General features: G+C 34.2%; 1 protein-coding gene across 2 annotated transcripts; it reads left to right on the top strand.

Annotated features, from left to right (window-relative positions):
• The first annotated feature begins 148 nt into the window (after positions 1-148).
• On the top strand, positions 149-23,896 carry LOC125071284 (ubiquitin carboxyl-terminal hydrolase 8). Of its 2 annotated transcripts, XM_047681460.1 has the most exons (19): positions 149-397; positions 480-710; positions 938-1,068; positions 2,492-2,654; positions 2,968-3,124; positions 3,642-3,786; positions 4,445-4,545; positions 6,118-6,237; positions 6,636-6,761; positions 7,301-7,430; positions 8,031-8,167; positions 8,246-8,338; positions 8,752-8,877; positions 16,998-17,128; positions 18,501-18,600; positions 19,051-19,176; positions 19,582-19,776; positions 20,181-20,524; positions 20,988-23,896. In XM_047681460.1, the coding sequence occupies exons 1-19, from the start codon at positions 300-302 to the stop codon at positions 21,088-21,090; spliced, it is 2,757 nt and encodes a 918-aa protein (XP_047537416.1). In that variant the 5' UTR covers positions 149-299; the 3' UTR covers positions 21,091-23,896. The 2 variants fall into 2 exon arrangements, with proteins under 2 accessions (XP_047537416.1, XP_047537417.1); XM_047681461.1 differs by lacking the exons at positions 149-397; positions 480-710; positions 938-1,068; ... (8 more) ...; positions 8,246-8,338; positions 8,752-8,877 and adding an exon at positions 15,306-15,922.

Raw genomic sequence — 23,896 nt, 5'->3', positions numbered from 1 at the left:
TGATATTTTTTAGAAAAAAAACTATTTTCAACAAAAAATTAAACTAATTATAAAATTGAACAAATGTTATGACCATAGTCGTGACCATAGAGTGAAAATATTTTATTGACAAAGTGACAAATGACATTAATGTAAAAATAGTGACGTTTTCAGAAGAGTTATTATTGTATTCCTAATTTTTGTTTGTACTTTAAAATTGAGGACCTGTTATTAGTCGATATAAATGTGATGTTTAAGGTCCTGGTGGCTTTTATTCTAAAATTTCATTATATCGCAGTGTTCGCTAATTAAATTCTAAAATGACTGAGACGCGTCGTTTACAACTCCATCTGGGGAAATGTATCGAAGATTTAGATAAATTACACAATGTTGACTTTAAATCTAAAAGAGCTACAATGTAAGTTTTTAATTAAATTATTTTAAAATATTTTCATAAAAAGTTTGTCAATTTTAATAGCAAAGTTTTATTACATTTATAGGTTATGCAAAACAGCTCAAAAACTTTTTGAAACTGCAGAAGAGGCCCGTGAAAAGGGCGATGAGGAGTATTCCTATGTACAATACATGAAATACCTGCGAGTAGTTTCATATATAAGCAAAGATAAAGATTATACAAAAGACAAGACTTACTTTAACAGTATGATTGGAACAAAAAATCCAAACAAAGCAATAGATGCAGCAGAGAATTTAAAAAATAGCTTAATTGTGAGGTAAATTTTTAACTTAATAAACACATTACTATACAATTACACTGAATATTAAGCAAATTATTAAAAGGTACAATTTTATAAAATTTAATATAAATAACAATGTAAGGCTTAAAAGCTTTTCATTTTCATAATACAATGAAAAAGTGTCAAAAAATAAGATTTCATTTTCCAATATTTCAATGACATTGAATTTATTTAAAGAACTAGATTATATTCTAATTTTTCAGATATAAAAAAGAAGAACAAGCGCAACGCCTACAAGACATAAAAGAGAATGAATTGATTAAGCAAAAAATTGATGAAAACAGAAAGAAAGCAATGGAAACAGTGGTAGTGAGTGACCCACATGGTGTACCAGGTAACACTTTAATAATAATACATTTATCAATTGTATTTCAACTCATCATATGATTTAAGTCTATACAAAATTTAACTAAACCCATTACATCACTCTCGGGAGCTCTGTTGAGCTAAAGTACTTCATGATTATTATTATTAATATTTTCTTTGCATGTTATTTAAGTTTAAGTGTGTTAATAAATCATTGTTAAGGGTCCTTTAAAAATATAAATTACATTTGTAAGTCTATGAAATATTTTTTAATATGAATTGTCATTTAAATAAATATCTTTCTTTCAATACTTACACTAAATGATTTATAAAACTTCATTAAAAAACTATCATATGACTTCATTCTATACAAAACTTAGTTAAGGACATTACATCACACTTGGCAGCTCTGTTGAGCTATTAAGTTTAATAGTTTTTTTATGAGTAGAAAATGAAATATTACTCTATTCATATTTGTCTTAACATTACTTTGAACATAATGGTTAGATCACCATATTCAGAAAATGAGAACCATTTTAGGGGGCTATTTTATTTCTTAACTTAAACAACTAATTTTTGAGAGTTATCTGTTAATTATAAGTTGCTAGTAAAAAAAAGTAATATTACCCATCAATTTTTTAAACATTCACAACGTATAGTTGATATTTATTTTATTTTAGCACTTCTATGGTTATTTAAATATGATTAACTGCAGCAGCCATATAAATATTTTACTTACTATAACAAAAAAGTATTAAACAATTTTAAATTGTCATTTTTAATAACAGAAACAACTCTGTAATATGTCTTCAGTGTTATCTGGGAATTTAATATGAATCATTTTATAATTTATTTTTATTTTTCTTAAAAATTTACTTACACATTTATTATATATAAAAAAATCATGTAATTTGAATGTAATATAAAATCATTACTGCTTAATAAGTATTGATTCTTTAATGGTATTATGCCTCACATACAAGGAAGTGGAGGAGAAACATTAAAATGGCTTTAATGTAGTGTGTTGGGTGCCAAGCCCAATCTTAATAGTATATTTATTTGGGACACATTGCATCATTTATTTTGTTTCTTTAATTTACTTTACTATAGAATATATTTAAGATAATTTATTGCATTTTTTTTTGTTTGATATGTATTTAAATATATTATGGAGCATAGTTATATGTTGCATTATTCACCTGGCTGTCCTAAATAAACAATTAGTTTGAATACTCTTCAGCTAAACCCAGATATTTTGATATTACAATTTTTCATACTACCCTAGCTATGGGACAATTTTACTTCTAAACTGTTGTTTACAATAGCAATTGAAGTCACCTTCAAATTGTAAATTGTGACTGTTATAAATCATTTTTGATTCTCCTTTAATCAATACTCTTGCTACAAAAATCTTTTTATGAGAATCTTAGAATCTTATTTTTTATCCCCAGGTCTAGAGGAAGTGACGATAAAAAGTGAACAATTGTACACTTTACTAAAAAGTGGCAAGTTAAAGGTTATGATAATGGACGCCAGGCCTGGAAAGGACTACATTGAGTCCCACATCAACCACCCAGCTTGCATCAGTGTACCACAGGAATGTATATCACCCGGGTAATTATACTTGTGATTATTAGAATTTATCATATCCACAAAAAAAACATTTCGAAAATATATTTAAGTAGGAAAACAATTGCTATTGTTAGTATATGATATAAAAAAATAAAGAAAGAAGTAACAAATTAATCAATATCTAGCAATCAAGTTAAACAATGGATTTTTAGTATGTGGAGATCAAATAATATAAAAAAAGTTAGACAGATGTGGAGGAATTTAATATTTTTGTCTATCATTGCTCATTGGTTTTTTGGTTCCTGTTTGGCTTTTTTAAGCAATAATATAACAACATTTTTTTTTATTTTACTAGACAATCAGCACATGTATTGGAACAAAGCTTGCCAGCGGCCTCAAAACCAGTGTGGGCTGAACGAGCCTCCATGGACATCATTGTTATGTTGGACTGGAACAGTTCTGCATTCATACCAGGAATGACTCTCCATTTGTTGAAAACTATTCTACTTAAGGTAATACTAAAATCCATACTAAGTTACCTTTTTTTTCAAAGGTTATAAATAAAAGGCTATAAGCAAATAAAAATAAGATTGTTTTATAAAATAGAATTCTTTTTTAATATATTTTCCGCGTAGGCATATGACCCCAGTCCACTGGTAGAGATGGTAAGTAGTAGTGGAGTACAAACGCGAAGACGACCAGTGCAGTCAGACTGAACTGCACTAGTCGCCCTCGCCATGCCGACCGGCAAGTCTTTTCACGCCTTGTATGAAGGTTATAAGAGGAGGGGAACTTCAATTTATGTAGGAGTAGTGAAGCTAAAACACTATTGTAAAAATCTAAATAAATAGATACGGTTAGGTTCGATGTTTGTTTTATCTGAAAAACCTTACCAAACTCAGTCTAATACCACAGATTATAAAGATCTCAACCAATGATGTAATGTAAATTCAGGTCAAAGTTTGCTTAATATCTTCTTGGTCCATAACACTGTGTGAGTGTGATCATATTTATCTTTTTATATTTCAGTGGGATGTTAAAGTTCAATATTCAAGACAACCGCTCGCTTTAAGCGGCGGATACGAAGACTGGCTTTTGAAGTATCCCGCGTTCACAACAAATCCGCAAGTGATACCCCCGTCACAGGAGAGCATGCTTGATGATATTATGTTAGGTAATATGTTTGCCATTATTATCCAATTTTGACAAAATTATACCAAGTCGCGTGGTTTCAACAGAGCTGAATAGGCTGTGCCGCACATTACATTTTTTTTACATTACATTAACAGCCTGTAAATTTCCCACTGCTGGGCTAAGGCCTCCTCTCACTTTGAGAAGAAGGTTTGGAGCATATTCCACCACGCTGCTCCAATGCTTGTTGGTGGAATACACATGTGACAGCATTTCGTTGAAATTAGTCACATGCAGGTTTCCTCACGATGTTTTCCTTCACCGCCGAGCACGAGATGAATTATAAACATAAATTAAGCACATGAAAATTCAGTGGTTAAGATGCACGCGTTCTAACCACTTGGCCATCTTGGCTCACATAGTATGGTAATAATGGGGACAATCCCAAATTATTAGGACAAGAACAAGCGATGCTAGCAGTATCGCTTGACGATTTTAATAATACTTAGGATAAGATTATGTATATGACGTTTAAAGTAATATTTTTGAATGCCATAAGAAAAAATTGAATCTGGTGCTTAAGCACATAAACTCTGTACCTGCATATGTTTTAAATATAAAACAATGACAGATAATACGAGTAAAGATGGAATGAACTATATATATAATGAAATTGCATAAACGGAATAATGCCATTTCAGACGGAATCGACTATCCTAACTTTTCGGATTTGAGTCCACCGCCGGCTCCCGTTAGTCGGGTCAACAAACCTGGAGAACCAGCCGTAGACCGAAGTAGCAAGGTAAACGTTATATTAGAAGCAATAGGCTTGTTTCCACTAATAATAAATCGGATGGCTTTGAGTTTCTAATGATTAACCATGATAATTAGTAAATAAAAAAACAACTTTTCTACAAAAATAATAAAAGATTAATTATATTTTTGGAAAATAAAATCGACAAAATGAGGCATTTAATCACGTGACATTAAACACCAATCAGAGTTGCGTGACGTCACACCTCGCGAAACAAGCGCGGAACGCTACGTTGTTGCTATCAATTATCATTATGGCAGATAAACTGGGGGTACTACTTGGTTCTGGATCTTTCAAACACTCTGCGATTATTGACAAACTTTGTTTTTTCAACATATATCTTCTTGGCATTCGAACTTCGTTGGTATACAACCTGGTTTCATGCGCACTTGTGTCTTTACCCATAATATGATACTCTGTATAATTAGTCATATCATTTGGCAACTAAAAACATAAGAAGAGTTTGAATTATTACATTTTATAAAACGAAAATAATATTTTAACTCAAACAAATCATAAAGTCCTATTCTAGTCCTAACATTTTATAGGTTATGTGTAATATATTATATTTGCTAAATTCATTTCTTTTACGATACATTTATAACTAGATATATAAAGTTGTATTTAATACTTACATCGAAATGATCTTCACAGAAATAAATTGTGGAATTAGTTGACAAAATAAGAGCATCTTGCCTCCATGCCATTTTTAAGCACTTTATTCGTATTTATTTATTGTTTGGTACGTATATGAATAATTTGTCTGGCGTTTTTATCATTGTACTTTCACATTGGGGCACCATACAGTATTTATAATACGAGGAATTCATTATTTATTAAAAAACACAATTGACTGTCATACACAAACACGGCTGTTTCGCGAGGTGTGACGTCATTCAAGACGCCATGACAGTCTTGGCCTTTTTCGCGGTCAATTTCAAGTTCATTTCTAAAAACTCAAAATACTAACATAAAAAACCTATTTTTCTTAAAATAGTATATTTTTGGGGTGAAATAGATGCTAAGCTATAGTTTTAAACTAATTTCCAAATTTTGTCAACTAGCCTATTGTAACGGGATCACAATTATGTGTAACTTCCATGTTACGTCATAAATTTCCGTATTCCACCAAAAAACGAAAATACATAAAAGATAGATCGTAAGGATAGGTAAAATTTATACAGGCCGTGATGACCATCATCTAGCCCATTTGCCAGTCAGTCTACCTAATTTGAATAAATGAAAATTGATCAATATTATCGAGTTCCATATTGGATTTTTCTTGGTGGCAGGGCTTTGTGCCAGCCCGTCTGTTTATATTACACCCACTCATCAGATATTATACCGCTGAACAGCAGGGCCGAGTACTATTGTGTTCCGATTTGAAGGGTGAGTGAGTCAGCGTAACTTCAGGCACAGGGGACATAACGTCTTAGTTCCCATGGTTGGTGGCATCGTGGGTGGAATGGTTAATACTTGGCGGCGGTGACCACCAACGTCAGGTGGTCCATTCGCATACAATAACCTTACGGGCGGGCTGACGTGTGGCGTGTGTGGCAGTCGGCGGCGCTGGCGCTGTACTCGGAGCGCGCGCGCGGCGTGCAGACGCTGCTGGAGCAGCAGGAGCGCATCGAGGACACCTCGCTCACGCTGGAGATGGAGCGCCTCAAGGCCGAGCAGGTACGTGCCGTGGAGCATGGGGGGGGGGCATCTTTGATAAATGGAAAATAATAATAATATCGTTGCACACATTGCTCTTTTAAACTTGCAATGACTGATGGTAGAACCACATTACTATTTTCTGCCTTATGAGGCCGCACTTGAAAGAAACCGGTCAAATTACTTTATTAATAAAATTAATTGATGTTATATTATGTATGTAATGTTTGTTTATTACAAGGAGTATGATATCATATCACAAATAAATAATAAATATTCGCATTTGTACTGAAATGTTTACAATTAATACAACATTACGACAAATTTAAATAAATGAATCGATTTTTTATTTTAATGCAGCTAATTCGAAATAAAAAAGAATATGAATGTATATAATCATTCCATCGACTTATTCGCAGGACTGGGAGGATGTCCGCCAGCACCGTGAGGTGGAACAGCGAGATGAGATGCGAGCCATGTACAAGCTAAGGGAGCAGGAGATCATATCACAGCTCATGCAGCTCGAGAACAAACAATACGACATGGTATGTACGTCTTTATGCGTGTTATTCGTAAACTATTTCTGTGTTTTCGTGTGAGTGTTACACATCTCTAAGTGTTATCTATCTATATCCAATTTATACTTGTACCATTTCGCTACATAAAAATTATGACAGCGATCTTATACATGGTGCTCGATAATATTTAATTTCTTAGAGGTATTGTTTATTACTTTTTATTCTAAATTGAATGATTTTTGGTGGCTTCGGTAACCCTTAAATTCTAACTGTTAAACTAAACAGTAGTACTTTTTGTTTAGCACTGGATTATCTTGAAATCCGACTTATCGTCGCGTCCTCAAAATGTTGTATTATAATCATTGTCGCACCTTACCTTCTGTCATCTATGATCGTATTCTGTCACGCTGCCGTCGTGAACTGATTTAAAGTTTAAGTTAAAAATCGATATAAATTTATATGTAGAGCTGATAAGGAAAGTCCTTTTTTTATTAAAATTTTGTCAAGCATTTGAAGATTTACGGGCGAGTTTTGAAAATTCAACTAAAATAACGTTTAATGTTAAGGAACAAGAAAATCTTTCTCTCCGCGAGCAACTCGAAGAGTATCAGCGGAGGGAGAAAGAAGAGGCGGAGAAACTCGCGGAGAGTATCGTGAAGGCGTCTGAGGACGTTCCCGTGGACGACGACGTACAGGGTAATTATGATTGTATTTAAATATCGATTTTCAAAATATCGATTAAACTTAGTCAAATGCATTTTCCAATTGTTTTCCGAAAGGAATATTAATTTAATATTTTTTTCTTTTTTATTTAGTGCTCTAATCGCATTTATCCCACATAATAATTAATAAAATTCACCTTCAAATTTAAATTAGGAGCTCGCACACGTCACGTGGAAACGTAGGAACTACGATCCTATGTTTCTGAAAGTAATGTTTTGTTTTCGAAATAAACAATATAAATAAACGAAAACACGTCCACTATGCGCGTGTGCGACAACTGTAGCCCAGCGTAAAGTTAGCAAAACTACCAGCGGGCGATGGCCTTCGAAGTCTCGGGAAATGCCGCTTCTCGTCATCGCTGTCACATATATTTATTATTTTCAGTACTTAGTCCGTCTCGATTTTTTTATTGGGAGGACATTTAGGGTATTTTTATAATAAACAAACATACAAAACAATTAAATCACGACGAAGTAACATAATGAGCACGTCCCGTATATTTCGATTTTCCGCCACCCTCGGGGCCGGCCTTGGGCCCGCTGGGAGCTGACGGGCTGTGTGTGTGTGTGTCAGTGGCGGCGGCGGCGTCGCGCGCGCGCATCGCGGCCGTGCGCGCGCAGCGGGACGCGCTGGACCGCCGCCGGGAGGCGCTGGAGACCGAGCGGAAGCGGAAGCTGGCCGAGGCGCGCGCCAAGCGGAAGCCGGGCCGGGTAAGGACTCGCGCGACTCGCGTCGGGCCGGCGCGGGGCTCGCCTCTCTGATGAGTATATTTAAGATTTCACCCCCAGGAGGACGACGGCGACGCCTACATGGGCTCCCCGACGGACAGCCCCGGGGCCACCGGTCTGAATCGCTCGCAGTCGTCGCCCAATATCGCCAAGGTTCGTGAGAGTTAAATCTACGAAAGTTAATTTCTCAACGAAACCATTCCTTTAAAAATCGTGTATATTTTTTATGAAAACTACTTCTAGGGGCATAATTTTCAACGATAATCCTAAAGGATTGTTGAATACAAAAAATATATTTTGTGACTATTCTTCTATGAACTATTCTTTAGAATTTTGGTACATTCTATTGGAATGGCTTCCATTTTAAAATCCCCATCCATTCGCACTAGTTATCAGGTATATCCAATTCACAATACTATTTCCTTTTAACTATTAATTTTGTGAACCTGTTTAACTTTGACCCCGAATATATTATTAATATATTCTATATCATCAATCATTGTTCCGCTGTCAATCTAAAAGAACTAAAATGAATACATAATAATAGTGACCTCGCTCGGTCACAGGTGTCATCGGACGAGGACGAGTCGGCCGCCCCGCAGTTCGACCGCAGCACCAAGCCTCCGCCGCCCAAGATGGCACCCTCCTGCGAGCTGCACCAGCGGGACTTCCAGCCCGTGTGGGGGGACGTGGTGAGTACGCACACACGCACGCAACACATGACTACACACGTGAGCATTCGACACAAGGTTACACACTCACGTGCAAATCGTGACTACACACGTACGCACTTCACACAAATTACAAACGCGCTCGCTTAAAGGCAGTGCTGTAGGTGATTTTGTTTAAATACGTAATATAAACTGGCAGTCCGGGGCCGGTTCATCTGCAGGTAGCCTTAGTTTTTCTGTAGATGTTTTATAATAAACAACCCAAGTGAAATTAACGATATGGACATAATTATTGTTAGACTCAATATGACCTATATTCCGCAAACATATTCGGCTGAAAAAAAAAAAAATAATGTACGCACAAACGTATTCGTTTTGGTTTTAAAAAATAATTATTTTTTTAGTTATACTTTTTTTCAAAAGTCACTTCATTGATTGGTCTGCTATATACCAACAATTCTCTTTATATATATTCCGCTTTGCATGGAGAAATGATCTAATGGAAAGTCGAAAGTTAGAAGCACGATGGCGAAAAATAGTGGCGAAAGGACACCATAAGATTGATTAATAAATGTTTAAAAAAAGTATTTTAATATGGGATTGGTAATTTACGAATATACAAGCTAGCCAACTTCATAACATTCATATATATTGAACAAATATCACTTAAGAGAGTAGTTTGTAAGCGTGGGAATTTCTTTTAGAACACACACATAGGTACTTTCCAATAATACAGTTGTATTATGCCGTGTATCGTACGCATACCCGGAGACAATTAGTTGCTTGTTTTAGGTGCAACGAATAAATTAAATTTTCATTGCGCGTTCATAACGTAGGATTTATTAAAATACATTTAATTACGAGTAATGTATTGTATGGGTGGAAAATTTAGTTTTCTTATTAAATAATTAAGTATATTAAGTTGTAAATATATTTTAGCATTATTTGTAGACAGCTAAAACATTGTATCTGGTTTTAAATATGTCCGCATAGGATTATCCACAGTGTAAGTCGGGATTAAATTGTTGAAGTTTTCATTGCGTTTACATTTGATATAATAATTAGAATTATATAATAATAGGATCAGAATAAAATTAACTATAATAATTAATTATATGCCTGTATTAACATACACGCGTGAGAAGTTTTAATAACAAATAATTAATTATAATAAAATTATAATTTGATAAATGTAATTTCTCTCAATCACAAATTTAAACATTCATAATTTAAATTTGTAGTAGAATAAACATTGTAAGGTAAGATAAGGTCTGAAGTTGTCTATTTTGAACGATTTGACACTTAATTGGCGGCTCAGCGAGCAAACTTCACGCAGTGTTCTTGTCATCTTGTGCGCGCGCATAGTAAAAATGTACGCTCATATTTTTTCTAACGCGTTAAAATAACAGCAATAATAACAAATTATTATGAGCTAGCCTATTTTACCGTACGGAATGAACAAGGTAGTGCGTAATAATTTAAATAAACATAATCAAATAATCTTTTTTTATGATATAGGGAAGCGGGCGGGCAAATAGTCACCACCGCCCAAAGACAATGGTTATATATTAACCATTCCTTACGTCACCAGTCGCCACCAACCTTGCGAGCTAAGATATAATGTCCCTTGTGTCTGTAAATACACTGGCTCACTCACTCTTCACAGCCATACTGAGTACTGTTGTTTGGCGGTAGAATATCTGATGACTGGGTGGTACCTGCTTAGACAAAGCCATATCTCCAAGTATATATTGAAAATAGGGATGCATCCGATACCGATACCGATATATCGGCGTTGTAACCATATATCGGTATCGGCGATATTTTTCTGGCGGATACAACGATACTGTTCAAATTACATGTTTTAAAAAAATGTAAGTAAAAAAAGTAATGTAAACGCGCCTCTTGTCTTGTCATTTTCGTTGCAAACGAGTGTATCGGTATCGCCGATATTTTTCTAAGAGTATCGGTATCGGTATTGTATCGGCAAAAAGGCGTATCGATGCCTCCCTGATTGAAAATGATGCCTAGTATCAATTTATTACGAACACGATCGGAGCACGTTGCGTCACGGCGTTAGAAACAAATAAAGCGAGACAAGCCGTCAAGCCGTCACATTGTTTGTGGTACGCACACCGTGACGTAATAAGGACCACGTGTTTCGACGGGAAAATTAATGATTTAATGAATTAATTATTTTTTTTATTTCTAAAAGCAGAACCGTTGGCACATGTTCTATACACATATCAAATGTAAATGCAATGTACACTTTTAACATTTTAATCCCAACTTACACTGCGGATAATCCTATTCATCCATATTTACAACTTAGATTCAATGTTGTAGCTGTCTACTAAATAATACTTAAACACTTTTAAATTTAATATAATATATTACTTAATAAGAAAAATCAGTACTCTATACATATGCAATGTGTATATTTTTTATAATGAAATCTATATATATTAATAATAATGGCCTAAACTTCGAAAAAAATACAGTCTAACTACATAAAATTAAAATATGTAGTACTGATGAGTGAGTAGTACCCAGGTGGGCTCGTACAAAGTGATTAGATTGACAATTTCATTTTCTCTCGTTAATTTTTTTTAACGTTCAGATTACCTTACTTAAAAAATAAAAATATTTAAGCAAGTTTATACAAATATGGAAAAAAAATGTTAATTATAAAAAATCTGTCATTTTAGTTTGTTTTTTGAGAGTATTAACCATCTGATGTATTAATATTAATACTCAATTACCCTGCTACCAAGTGATATTACTTAATAAAAGTATACAATATGACGATTAAAAGCACAATCGATGATTTACTTGGTGGTAGGGCTTTGTGCAAGCCACCCACTCATCAGATATTCTACTGCCAAATAACAGTACTCTGTATTGCTGTGTTCCGGTTAGAAGGGTGAGTAAGCCAGTGTAATCACAGGCACAAGGAACATAACATCTTAGTTTCCGAAGTTGATGGCGCATAGGTAATGTAAGGAATGGTTAATACTTCTTACTTACCATCAGGTGACCCCTATGCTCGTCCGCCAACCAATGCCATAAAAAAGGTCCTGATTATAAAACTGCCTGACATTTCGAGAGTGGTACATTTGATGGTCATGAGCCTATAAGACTGAATCGGAGAATAATAATTATCAAATTAGTAATTAACATAACGGCAATTTCTATGATAATAAATGCATTACAAAAACGGCTAATGTATACTAACAAACAAGTGACTAAATCAACATCACTTCGTACAAAAAAAAACATAAAAATTCGAACTTTAAACCAATAGTTATAATAAAATGTTTACATGATTCGCGATAGTGTATTCCATCCAACTTTAAGCCGATAATTATAATTCGCGATAGTGTTTTGCATCAATTACAAGTGTCTCCAGAAAAAAGTCAGAATATTTCCATTTTTAATTTGAAATAGTAAAAATCCAAAATAGAAATCACAAATGGAAATGAGTAAATATCTCTTGTTTCGTCGTTAAACCAATAAACTAAGCGAATTTTGTAATTTTAGTGCACGTGTGGCCACATGCCGCAGCGATATGTCGAAAAGATTGCTGCTTAGTCACATTGTCGGTCTCGTGAATGTAGTATTGAGTATTATAATACGTATGTATGTGATATGTTTGTTTGTATGAAACCTTTGAGCTATCAGTTAAGTGCCGGGCGACTGATTAATAATAGGAAACTTTATTTCATGTAAAAGGCATTGTCGTCCATTGATTAGTTCTACTGTCTATCAAATATATTCTAAATTCAATTTTGTTTTTTTTTTTTAATAAAAACCAATTGCATTAAATAATACTTTTTTAAAAGAGTAGTAACAATCTTAGGGATTACTAATATTCCTATGTACTCCTCCAATTTAGCTTAAAAGAGTGGGGACGATAATAGCCCTGGGGGTCAGAATTGAACCTGCAACTTTTGACATCGCTATGCGGCCTCCATATCCTATTGCGCTATTGACGTTTCGAAGCTCAATACACATAGTGACATAACAGAATAAAATTGATATATAAATTCTGCCAATTTACGGTAGTACAATTTTATTTCGAGGTTTCGCCTTGCAATCCGATTAAAACTTTAATCGTAGAGCATCCGGAAAATAAAAATGAAATCCAAACATCATCTCCTAATTGTAATATTTTCTAAATAATAACAAACGTATCCGAAGCCGTGAACTAGTCAAATGTAACTGACCGTGTCCGGTTAAGCCAGCGACTGAAACCGTACAAATAAAGGTACAAGCACGTGGTGTTTTAAAGCCTACTGAATGTGCACAGATCAACATTTTGACGTAGCCTAGTTAGTATTACTGGGTATTAGTAATAATATTACTGTTATTGTTAAGCCAAGGTGTCCTTATGGTTTGATGAACGATTGCGGGTTCAAACCCGGAAAACGAAAGTATTCAACACAAGCTTTTCGATGAAGGAAAACATCGTGAGGAAGCTTCCGTGTCTCAGATGACACGTGAATCCAATCCTTATTAGAACAGCTCGGTGGAATAAATTTCTCTTCAAACGGAGGAAACCTTAGCCCAGCTGTGGGATCACTGTTTATTTTATTAAAATATAATAATAAACATTTTCCTATTATAATTCCTATATGCTTTCATTTATTGATTCGACGTTTAATTGAAAGTTGAAGTTACAAATAAAAAAGTCAATTGTTCTAATGGACTATAACCGACGTAGTAATGAAAGAAATTCTTCCACAGCCATAGTATTAATGAAATGAACTTTTATCACGCGAACACACGAACATAACTGTATCGTTAATCTAACAAGAGAATAACATGTAAATTCGAAAGAGCTTTATGGGTACGTTACTAAGGATAATGTTGCCATTTCGGTGTTTCTGTTAAAGTTGCCAACACAAGAATTGCCAACTATTTCGGTAGGTATACATTGCATTTTTCGTTAAAAACTTCAAGTTATTTATAACAAATAATATTTAACAAATCAAACTCAGCTTTAAACGTTCACGAAATTAATATATATTATAGAATTATTGTCTAGAAGTATAAATAAATGTTTTTATACCAACAAAACAAAGAGTAAGTAAGTATTTAAATAATAATAAATAAACGTGAAATTAAATACATATTTTTTTTTTTTATGACATCGGTTGGCGGACGAGCATATGGGCCACCCGATGGTAAGTGGTCACCACCGCCCATATACAAAGGCGCTGTAAGAAATATTAACCATTCCTTACATCACCTATGCGCCACCAACCTAGGGAACTAAGATGTTATGTCCCTTGTGCCTGTGATTACACTGGCTCACTCACCCTTCTAACCGGAACACAGATACAGTATACTGTTATTTGGCGGTAGAATATCTGATGAGTGAGTGGTACCTACCCAGACGGGCTTGCACAAAGCCCTACCACCAAGAAAAAATATATATAATATAACTTGACTAAATAATGATATCTATATTTATTATTTAGTCTAAGAAGAATTCAAAATTTTAAAAACAGTTCGATTTGTATTAAAAGATTTTCAAGACATACATTATTCATAAAGGCTCTATAAGAACTTTTGATTTGTCACGTTAGAGTCACATTCAGTTGAATGTAAAGCTACCATCGGTTCATTGTGTAACCGGAGAGAAACTTAGTAGTAACTCATCGCAAACAAAATACACAGTTAACAAAAAATACTAAACTCAACTACAACCACAACTTTTTAATAAATATATAATATGTAACATATCTTAACTATTAATTTAATAAGGGTCTATTGTTTAACGCTAACAATCGTCTTAAATAAATATAATATTTTTTTAAAGTCCTTTTACTTTATGATACAACACGTGTGATACGAACTAAATTTTTCCATTGAAACAATCCAAAAACTAGATGTTATTTTAATAAAAGCGCTCCTTAATTTCTATGAATTTTCTCAAAATTCAATGATTAGTTTCGCAACAATTCGATAAACCAATACCGAACTAATTAACAATCTAATTATACGTTTAACATAATAAAACTAGATAACCATTTTTACTTTTCGTAAAAGTCAAATACATTTAGCGAACGGTAAGAAAACAAGGAGTGCCTTGAAAAGAGGAACGAACCGACAACCTATTTAGCCCTGTAATCCACGCGCCACAGTGAACAATTACCCCTTAATAGGGTAACAACATTTCACGACAGTCCTTGTAAATTAATAAGCATTTAATCACATTTTAGTTACACCAGCAATAAAAAGTCACTAATACAAATTTATTACTTGAGTATAATGAAGTTTAAATATTTAAGTGCATTTAAATAAAAGCAAAAAGTAATTTAATTAAATATATTTATGAAAGTGCGAAAATCTACATTTAAACATAGTCACCCTAACGCCCTGCCACCCACTCCACTTACTAGTTATCCCTGCATTAGACACGTGCTTCAGTTCCACCACAACTATGGTCACAGCAACTCGTCCGATCAGTTAACACAGTCGAGAATTGTTTCATTGCCTCTATAAATGTAACAAATAATATTTACCTGATAAAAAAACTCTAATATTAGTCCCCAAAGTTCAAATTAATTTATAATTAAAAGTGCGAGTTGTACTCATTTTAAATTTAACAAAACAAAATCGTAAATAAATGTTGGCGACGGTTATTTCAACAATTTTCATGATATATTTAATAGTGTTGATAGTTTTGGTGTTCCCTTTGTCAAAATACAAAACGAAACCGTTATAAAACTGATTTATTCCGCGTATGATATCACAAATTATAATTAAAATAATTTAATAAACTTTAATAAGATTAGTAGAAGTTGAAACGCATAAACAATAAATATAGGAAAGACCTTGCCATTGAAGCTGTTCTATTTTCGAACGGAGCAACTGTCAATTGTTATTTGGAAAAAAATAAATAAAGAGTGGTCGAATTTTAAACGCAATATTACAAGAACCTTCCACCATTCTCCGCTACGAACAAAAATGTATACCGCTGGACGCGGCCACTATGGTGTTAAAGGTCAAGGTCAGGCTCAAGTACTCGCAAAATCACATCATATGGCTTTTCAAAAGAGTGAGTTTTTATTTATATTAATTTATTGCAACTCAATAAGTTAACACAACACTAACACTCAACAATATTTTTCATTTTCATGTATAAATTAAACCCTAAAAAAAACGATAAAAAATTTCGGCATCTCGAACTCGAAAATCGTTTTTATTCGACTATCGTAGTAGTACAAAGCTTTTATACCCACCGATTATTATTGTCGTACCAACTTTCAGCGACAACGTTTGATTTATTTTGTTTGTAAAAACTAATAAAGAAAAATTTTTTAGAAATTGTCTCCAATTTCCTTCCATGCTTTAATTACACGCACCGTTATATTGCGTGTCGTTAGGTAATGCTTTGTTAACAAAATATAGTTTTCGCAATATTTCACCTGGCCCCTTTTGGGAGGAACAAGCAGACGACCCTATATACTAAACTAAACAGCCATAAAATATTTTTTCCCTTGCAAAATCTAAAAACTTCCCGCGAATACAAGTTCCAAACTGGATTCTACTAGTTTCAAAGACTGGGTTGACTTTAGTATCTGGCAGCAGCAATTCGACAGAAAATTAGTCTTATAGGATTGCGATTTGATTCCTGATTATAATAATAATACCATTTGCATTACAACGAAATGAATGGTCTTTGAGAAAATTTTGAATACCTGTAACCAGTTAATGGGTATTGTTTATAAAGTCGCTTGTTTCGCTGCATGAACCGTCCGCGTTATCTGGTGTTATCATTAAGCCCAAAAATAAAAATAATCTATCAAGATTTGGTTTTTCCTCCAAACTCCTGCTACGTGACATTAAAGCTAACCAAAATATATTTTTATGGTAATAGTATACCAATGGGGATGTTATAATAATTAATAATAATATTAAATCTTATTTTGACTTTTACTTTTGTACGAATTACGCTTTACTTTAATTCTGCTTAAATTTATATCTACCTAGCTATACTTCTAGAAATCTAACAAAAAGGTTCTCACACTTACACAACGATACTGCACACTGAATATATCTTAACACACAAAATGATATCCTATAAAACATTTAAATAGAGTTAATAAAGAATATTACTGACAATTTTCCAGGGTCGTGGGCTGACAGGTCTGAAGAATCTTGGGAATACGTGTTATATGAATTCGATAATTCAATGCCTGAACAATACGGCTATACTTTTCACGTATTTCTGCAACGGACAATACCTTGAACATATTAACAGGTCAGTTTAAGCTGATTTTATACGTAAAATTAGAATTGAGCCAAGACGGCCCAGTGGTTAGAACGCTACTGTTAACCGATGATTTCGGGTTCAACCCAGGCAAGCACTACTGAATTTTCATGTGCTTTATTTGTGTTTATAATTCATCTAGTGCTCGGAGGTAAAGGAAAACATCTTGAGGAAACCTGCATGTGACTAATTTCAACGAAATTTTGCCACATGTGTATTCCACCAACCCGCATTGGACTACTCCAATGTGGTGGAATATGCTCCAAACCTCAAAGGGAGAGGAGGCCTTAGCCCAGCAGTGGGAAGTTTACAGGCTGTTAATGTAATGTAATGTAGAAAATTAGAATTATAGAGACGTTTATTTACTTATTTTAAGTAGGACAACCAACAGCGGACACAATATCACATGAAAAAACAAAATACATTTAGAAATTATCTTGGCGAATTTGCTACTTTTTACAAATAGTCTCAGCAAGCAATATCACATTACAAAATAAATATTAACGAAATAATAAACACTAATTAATAACATGTTTGTAAATCTGAACACATTGAGAGTTGAAAGAAATACAGCCCAGAGAAGATATTTATTTACATGTATCATAATTTATGTCACACTTAGAATTCTAATCAAAACTAGTCTCATATGACCCAACATGGTCAATAAAATAAAGGTCTTAAAGTGATAAAATTGTTTTCGTTTACGCTACAGTAACTGATGTAAATATTTGGTCAAAATAAAAACACACCTACGTATTCTTTATTTCTGTAAAAAGTACATTGAAAATGACTTTTGTAATTTATTACCTCTAGTTTTCTATCATTCAAAGTATATAAGATAGTTATCTAGTATCTTAACGTCTAAAGGGAATCTATACTCTATTACAACCACAAGAGGAGCAAAGCCTAATAAAGAACATTTGACAGCAAATTGTCGCGATATCATTGATCGAGATGATTAATGATATTCGCTATGAATTTGCAAAACGTCGACGAAACTGTTACCAAAATATTGGAAGTTAAATTAAAGTGGAAATAATTGGTTAAGTGTAATAGTGTTGTGTTATAAATAAAGATATATTAATCATAAACTCTTAGTAGTGCATAATATAGCCGAGTTATTAGCAAATCGCATGAAATACGTAAATCTACCAAGGTTTGTCTAGGTCTAATCTAGGTTTGTTTACGTTGTTTCCTACTTCCATTGTAATAGGCTGTAGATTGTATATTAATTGGAGCCAAATTATATAAGATATTTATCTGTTTTTAAGTCTAGGTTCGTGCGGAATGTGACTGGCGATATATTGCAAATTGCTTGCTAAGTGATCGCAAATAAAATTGAAAGAAATAATGAATTCCTCAGGTCACACAGTACGCGTGGTGCGATAGCGGAAGAATTAGCCGCCGTGGTCCGCGCGCTGTGGTCCGGACAATACCGATTCATCGCTGCTAAAGATTTACGGGTACGGATTTTCATATTTAATTTTCAATTTTATTCGTACATTTCACTCCTCGCTCGATATATGTTTAAACAGCCTATTACTAATATAGCCTCACAAGCTAAGATTCTGTAAATGCTCCACACGGTTTGAGACAAGTTGATCAAGACATTTTCTTACACCGACGAACACTTATGATGAACCTGTGGTTTTTAACCCAACGGGTAATAATTTTTTAATCTTCGGTTAAGTTTCTCACCTCCTGAATACAAGGTTACCTTAACCCTATTTATTATGAAGAAATTAAATTCACGTTTGTCGTGTCAAACTGGTAACTGCTAACTTCTCCGAAACGCGATGCATCGTAGCTATATTAGTTTTCACATCATTTATTGGTAAAAAATTACAACAAAACTCCAAGCACTATTGTTAGAGGGGAAGTTAAATACATTAATGAAATGTTCCTCTATTTAGAACGAGGTTGGTAAACATCAGCGAGCGTTCCGTGGCAGCGAGCAGCAGGACTCGCACGAGTTCCTCACGATCCTCATGGACTGGCTCCACCTGGATCTGCAGTTCACCATCAAGCCGCCACACAAGGTGAGAACATTTATGTGTTGACTATAATATTTACATGTCGACTTATCTATCTGTCTGTATGAAATTCATTGAAACGATTACACCAGTACAAACATATTCACGTCGTTTTCATTTAGAAAAATGAGTCGGTTCATAGGGAAGTGGGAGTTAAAGAGTTACCTGTGCGTCCAATTTCTATGCGTAGTGCTAGATTTAGGGGAGGGCAACCGGGGAGACTTCCAAGAGTTGACAAAGTTGGTGTTATTATATGTTGAAATATCTAGATATAGTCAAATTATAATAATATTATGAATTACTGTTTTAAAAGTAACTGATACAAAGGGATACTCTAGCCCTGTAAATCCGGCTTCGTTCACGCAAACCGAACCGTGAGCCGCAGCAACGACTGACGCACTATCCCCGCAGGAGACCCTGGGCGCGTCGGAGCGCGCGTGGCACGAGTACACGAAGTCCAAGGAGAGCCTGGTGCTGCGCCTGTTCTACGGCCAGATCCGCTCCACCGTGCGCTGCACCGTCTGCCTCGCCAACTCGCCCACGTACGACTCCTTCTCCAACCTGTCGCTGGAGCTGCCGCCGCACTCCGCGCGCTGCACGCTCGCCGTGAGTTAGCTTAATAGCTTAATCAATGTCACGCCCGACTCACACTCGGGTTACGAGCTTTTGAGGCAAACGACAAAACTTACCTGTGAATATTAGTATTATCATGGCAAATCTAGGCGAACGGGCTAATGGCCCACCCGATGGTAAGTCACCACCGCCTATAGACAGGCGTTATAGGCGCTGTAAGAAATTTGAACTATTCCATACATCTCCAAAGCATTACCAACCGTGGGCACTAAGATGGTATGTCCCTTGTGCATGTAGTTACACTGGCTCACTCATTCTTCAAATTGGAACACAGCAGTTCTGCTTGCGGTAGAATATCTGTTAATAATTTAAGAACGTAGAAGACAAGCATATATTTTAATCTTTTTATAATATGTAACTGTATTCTTTAATCCCAGGACTGTCTCAACCTCTACCTGAACGGCGAGACGATACCAGGCTGGAACTGTCCCAATTGCAAGGAGAAGCGTGACGCAGTAAAAAAACTCGACATATCACGACTGCCCCCCGTACTGGTTATACATTTTAAGCGATTCTACGTCGACCCCAAGGAGTACATGTGCAACGCGTATAGAAAGAAACAGACATATATAGACTTTCCACTGGAAGACCTGGATATGAGGCAGTTCTCACTGGATTGTCCAGGAAATCCGCTGTATAATCTATATGCGGTGTCGAACCATTACGGGTCAATGGAGGGGGGGCATTACACAGCGTATTGCAAGAGCAGCGTATACGGAAAGTAAGTATGCTACAATTATTCAATATTCATAACGTCCTTTTGACAAAATACATCACGAAAATCTTAGTATTAATTACTGAAAGCTAAAATGCTGCAGCGCTCTCTGTTGGCGAGTTACTACAAAGCTAATAATATATAAACCTTCTCTTTGAAAAAATTACGTTGCCATTTGTATGGTTATAAACTGTCATGGTGTCAAAGTCAATATATCTCGAACCAACATCCATCTAAACTAATATTAAAAATTTCACAAGTAGGTCTGTCTGTTGCTCTATAAACCATTGTCCCGAATTTGATGAAATTTCCTATGAAGCTTAGACTCCAAGGAAGGACACAGGCTACCTTTTTATACCCAATACCTGATGACAATCGCCTAAAATGTGAGCGACGCCGCGTGTTTACGTATAAATGTATAAATATTTATAAGAAACATGTAACCAATTCATGCTGTCGTCACTCCCAGATGGTACAAATACGACGACCACCTGGTGACAGAGATCCCAGCCAGCGAGGTCCGCTCCAGCGCCGCCTACATCCTGTTCTACACGTCGTGTACGCGGTCGTGATCCCCCCTCCTCACATTAGACGCACTCACACGACCGATTCTCGATCACCACTTGTAGGGGTACTCGATTAATATATTATATGGGAAACGAATATCGTAAATTGTATTAAAATGATCGACATTTTTTTTTGCATTTATGATGGAAGAATTACTAACTTTTAATACGTTGGATGAGTCTATGGTTACTACTTTTTTTTAAATGTGTAATGAAATTCATCGATTCTTAAAACGGTCGCCCTTTTGTTTAGGTAATTCCGCTAATACCAAAATAGAACAATTTTAAATATGCAGTTTATTGTTAACACTTTTCAACATGCGTATCTAGTTGATGTAGATATGACCTTGAAATGCAAACATTCTAAGAATACGAACTTCAAGTACATAGTTGGTATTGAGTATTATCAAAGGCCATGACGTACATATATATAAATGTGAGACTAATTCAATTTGTCAATGAATAATTTGCGTACCTTACCCATAACTCGAGTTAAGTGTGAGGGAAACGGAGATAAAACGTTCGGGCATTTTTTGTATGCGTCTTTACAGTACCGACACTACGCGAATGTTCTAGATTCGCGTGAAATTACCGACACAGGCTGCAAAACCTTTACATACATTTGCAAACGACACGCTTCACTCGTAGGTTCGCATTTTAGTGCGAATATGGTTACCGGCATAAAGCACAGTCGTTTTTTCTCTTTTTAGAGGATCAGTATCGGTGCAGTCCGTTGTCTATGCCTTTGACTACTACACAACCAACGACATTATTCAAATTTTAAACAACTTCTAAGCTACGTATTTGTGATCTAATAATTTGTAATTTCTTACGTATCGTGACCATATAATAATATTTGTTGTGATTTGATGTAAAATGTTTTCAACATTTAGGTTATACAACTGCCGCCTTATCCTCTATCATCTTTCTATTATCTATGGGTCTTAGTCAATTCATTAGTTTAAACTGTAACATAACTAATCTGTTTCCGATTCTTTTATGAAACCAAATAGTTTTATGACAAATATTCGAGTCAATATATATTACATTAGGTAATATACACACCGTTATTTTCATTTGGTTTTTAAATAAGTACCAATAGTTATTTTATTCGCTTGGTTTTATTTGTGATGCGAGTTACTTATTAGTCTTTCTTAATATAAATATTTGTTTTAAAATTAAGGATATACATACTCATGTATAATAAAACTGCTAATTATTTCGTAATGGCAGTATCAAGTTTGACTAGCATGAGTATGAATAGGCTTGCGTTACATTTTTAATTATCTTTTTTTTTATTTCTTATTTAATTCATATATTTTGTTCGAAATAAAATGTATCACACCGTACCAAATAATTTCAAATTCATTGATGGATTTTAATATTTGTCTTCCTAAACTTACAATCTATACATAATGTAAATTCAGTATATTTAAATTTATAATTTGTATGAATATCTGCTTGTTCTAAAATTAGAAGCAAATAAATATTTTTGTATTTCGTAAAAGTATTGGCTGTATAAAATGCTTTTCCCATTTAATAAAACTATTTATTATTAATATAATTTAACTGTATGCGAGATTTCTGATGGTAAGAAGAAAGACTGAGTAGTGTGTGGTAATTTATAGCAAAACACTCGAAATAAATGTATTTATTGCAAATTTCATCGTATAAAAGAAAAGAGAAATGGACCAAAAACAATTCATTATATAAACCTGTGGGGCTATAACGGTTATAACATTACAACTGTTACCATCAAATATTTGTTGCAATCGATAAATCAATATTATGGAGTATTATGCTACTGCATAGGTCCATAATAGTGAATTATTTTTTTGATTTGATTCGATATCGATCCGCAGCAAATATTTGACAGCAACAATTGCTATGCTCTAACCGTAATAACCCCACTGGTCTAAGTGCTATATGGACATGATATTCTAGAAGATGAAGTCCTTATTATGGAGAGAAATTGCACCCAAAATTATTGAAAAGCATTTAAAACATTATATTTCTACTCCTGGTTCATATGAAATAATATAATTATTTTCACTATTAAAATAGCAATAGAAACAACATTACATAATAAAATTGGTATTTCCATAACAATCAAATCATTGCACTGATATGGTATTGTTTGACAGTAAAGTAAACTTAAGTGATCGGTCTTTATGGTCTCGTATTCGAATGTTTTGTCACATTTCTATATAATACCAGTAACAGTAGGATAGTATAAAATATGTCAAATGAAAAGATGGCATTCTTTTAATCAGACATATTTTTCTTCACAAGAAATAATAAACATACTTCATACCATACCTTTCAAAAGATTTCTTACAGCACACTTGATAATTCATACAGAAGAAAAATTACAGCTGGTAATATCAAAACTGTTCAATCAATTACTTTATATATAACAAACCATAGTTATCACAATTGTTCATTACTAAAGTTTTTAAATGTATCAACAAAATCAGTATCTATGGAAATCTGGAAGTAATCTGAATCTGTCATATTCTTGTAAAGTATATCTCATTCAAAAGTTATATGGTTACTATTTGTATGTGTGTATTGGTTTATTTCTCTGTAATGGATATTGTGTCGCTAATTATTACATTAAATAACGAATTTTAGTGCCTGAAGCGAAAACTATTGTGGGCTTTTGTGACGCCAAGTATTATCAATTAGTGCCATCTCGCTGAAACCTTTCTGTTAAGATAAGAAAAAGGGAATGAATATTTTGTTTATAAATGTTGTTGTATGAAATGATTGTACATACATACTTAAAATTGATTATTATTGTGTAAATGTA

The sequence above is a fragment of the Vanessa atalanta genome, chromosome 19 (genome assembly GCF_905147765.1).
Source record: "Vanessa atalanta chromosome 19, ilVanAtal1.2, whole genome shotgun sequence".
NCBI lineage: Eukaryota > Metazoa > Arthropoda > Insecta > Lepidoptera > Nymphalidae > Vanessa > Vanessa atalanta.
The sequence above is the reverse complement of the archived record's forward strand: the minus strand, read 5'-3'. Positions and strand labels throughout refer to the sequence as shown.

What these genes read in the sequence shown, in the direction of transcription:
- LOC125071284 (XM_047681460.1), top strand. Translation starts at nt 300, where the DNA reads ATGACTGAGACGCGTCGTTTACAACTCCATCTGGGGAAATGTATCGAA. An exon ending in TGAAAACTATTCTACTTAAG is followed by an intron (nt 3,125 to 3,641) that starts GTAATACTAAAA and finishes TTTATATTTCAG; the next exon opens with TGGGATGTTAAAGTTCAATA. An exon ending in TCGCTGCTAAAGATTTACGG is followed by an intron (nt 18,601 to 19,050) that starts GTACGGATTTTC and finishes TCCTCTATTTAG; the next exon opens with AACGAGGTTGGTAAACATCA.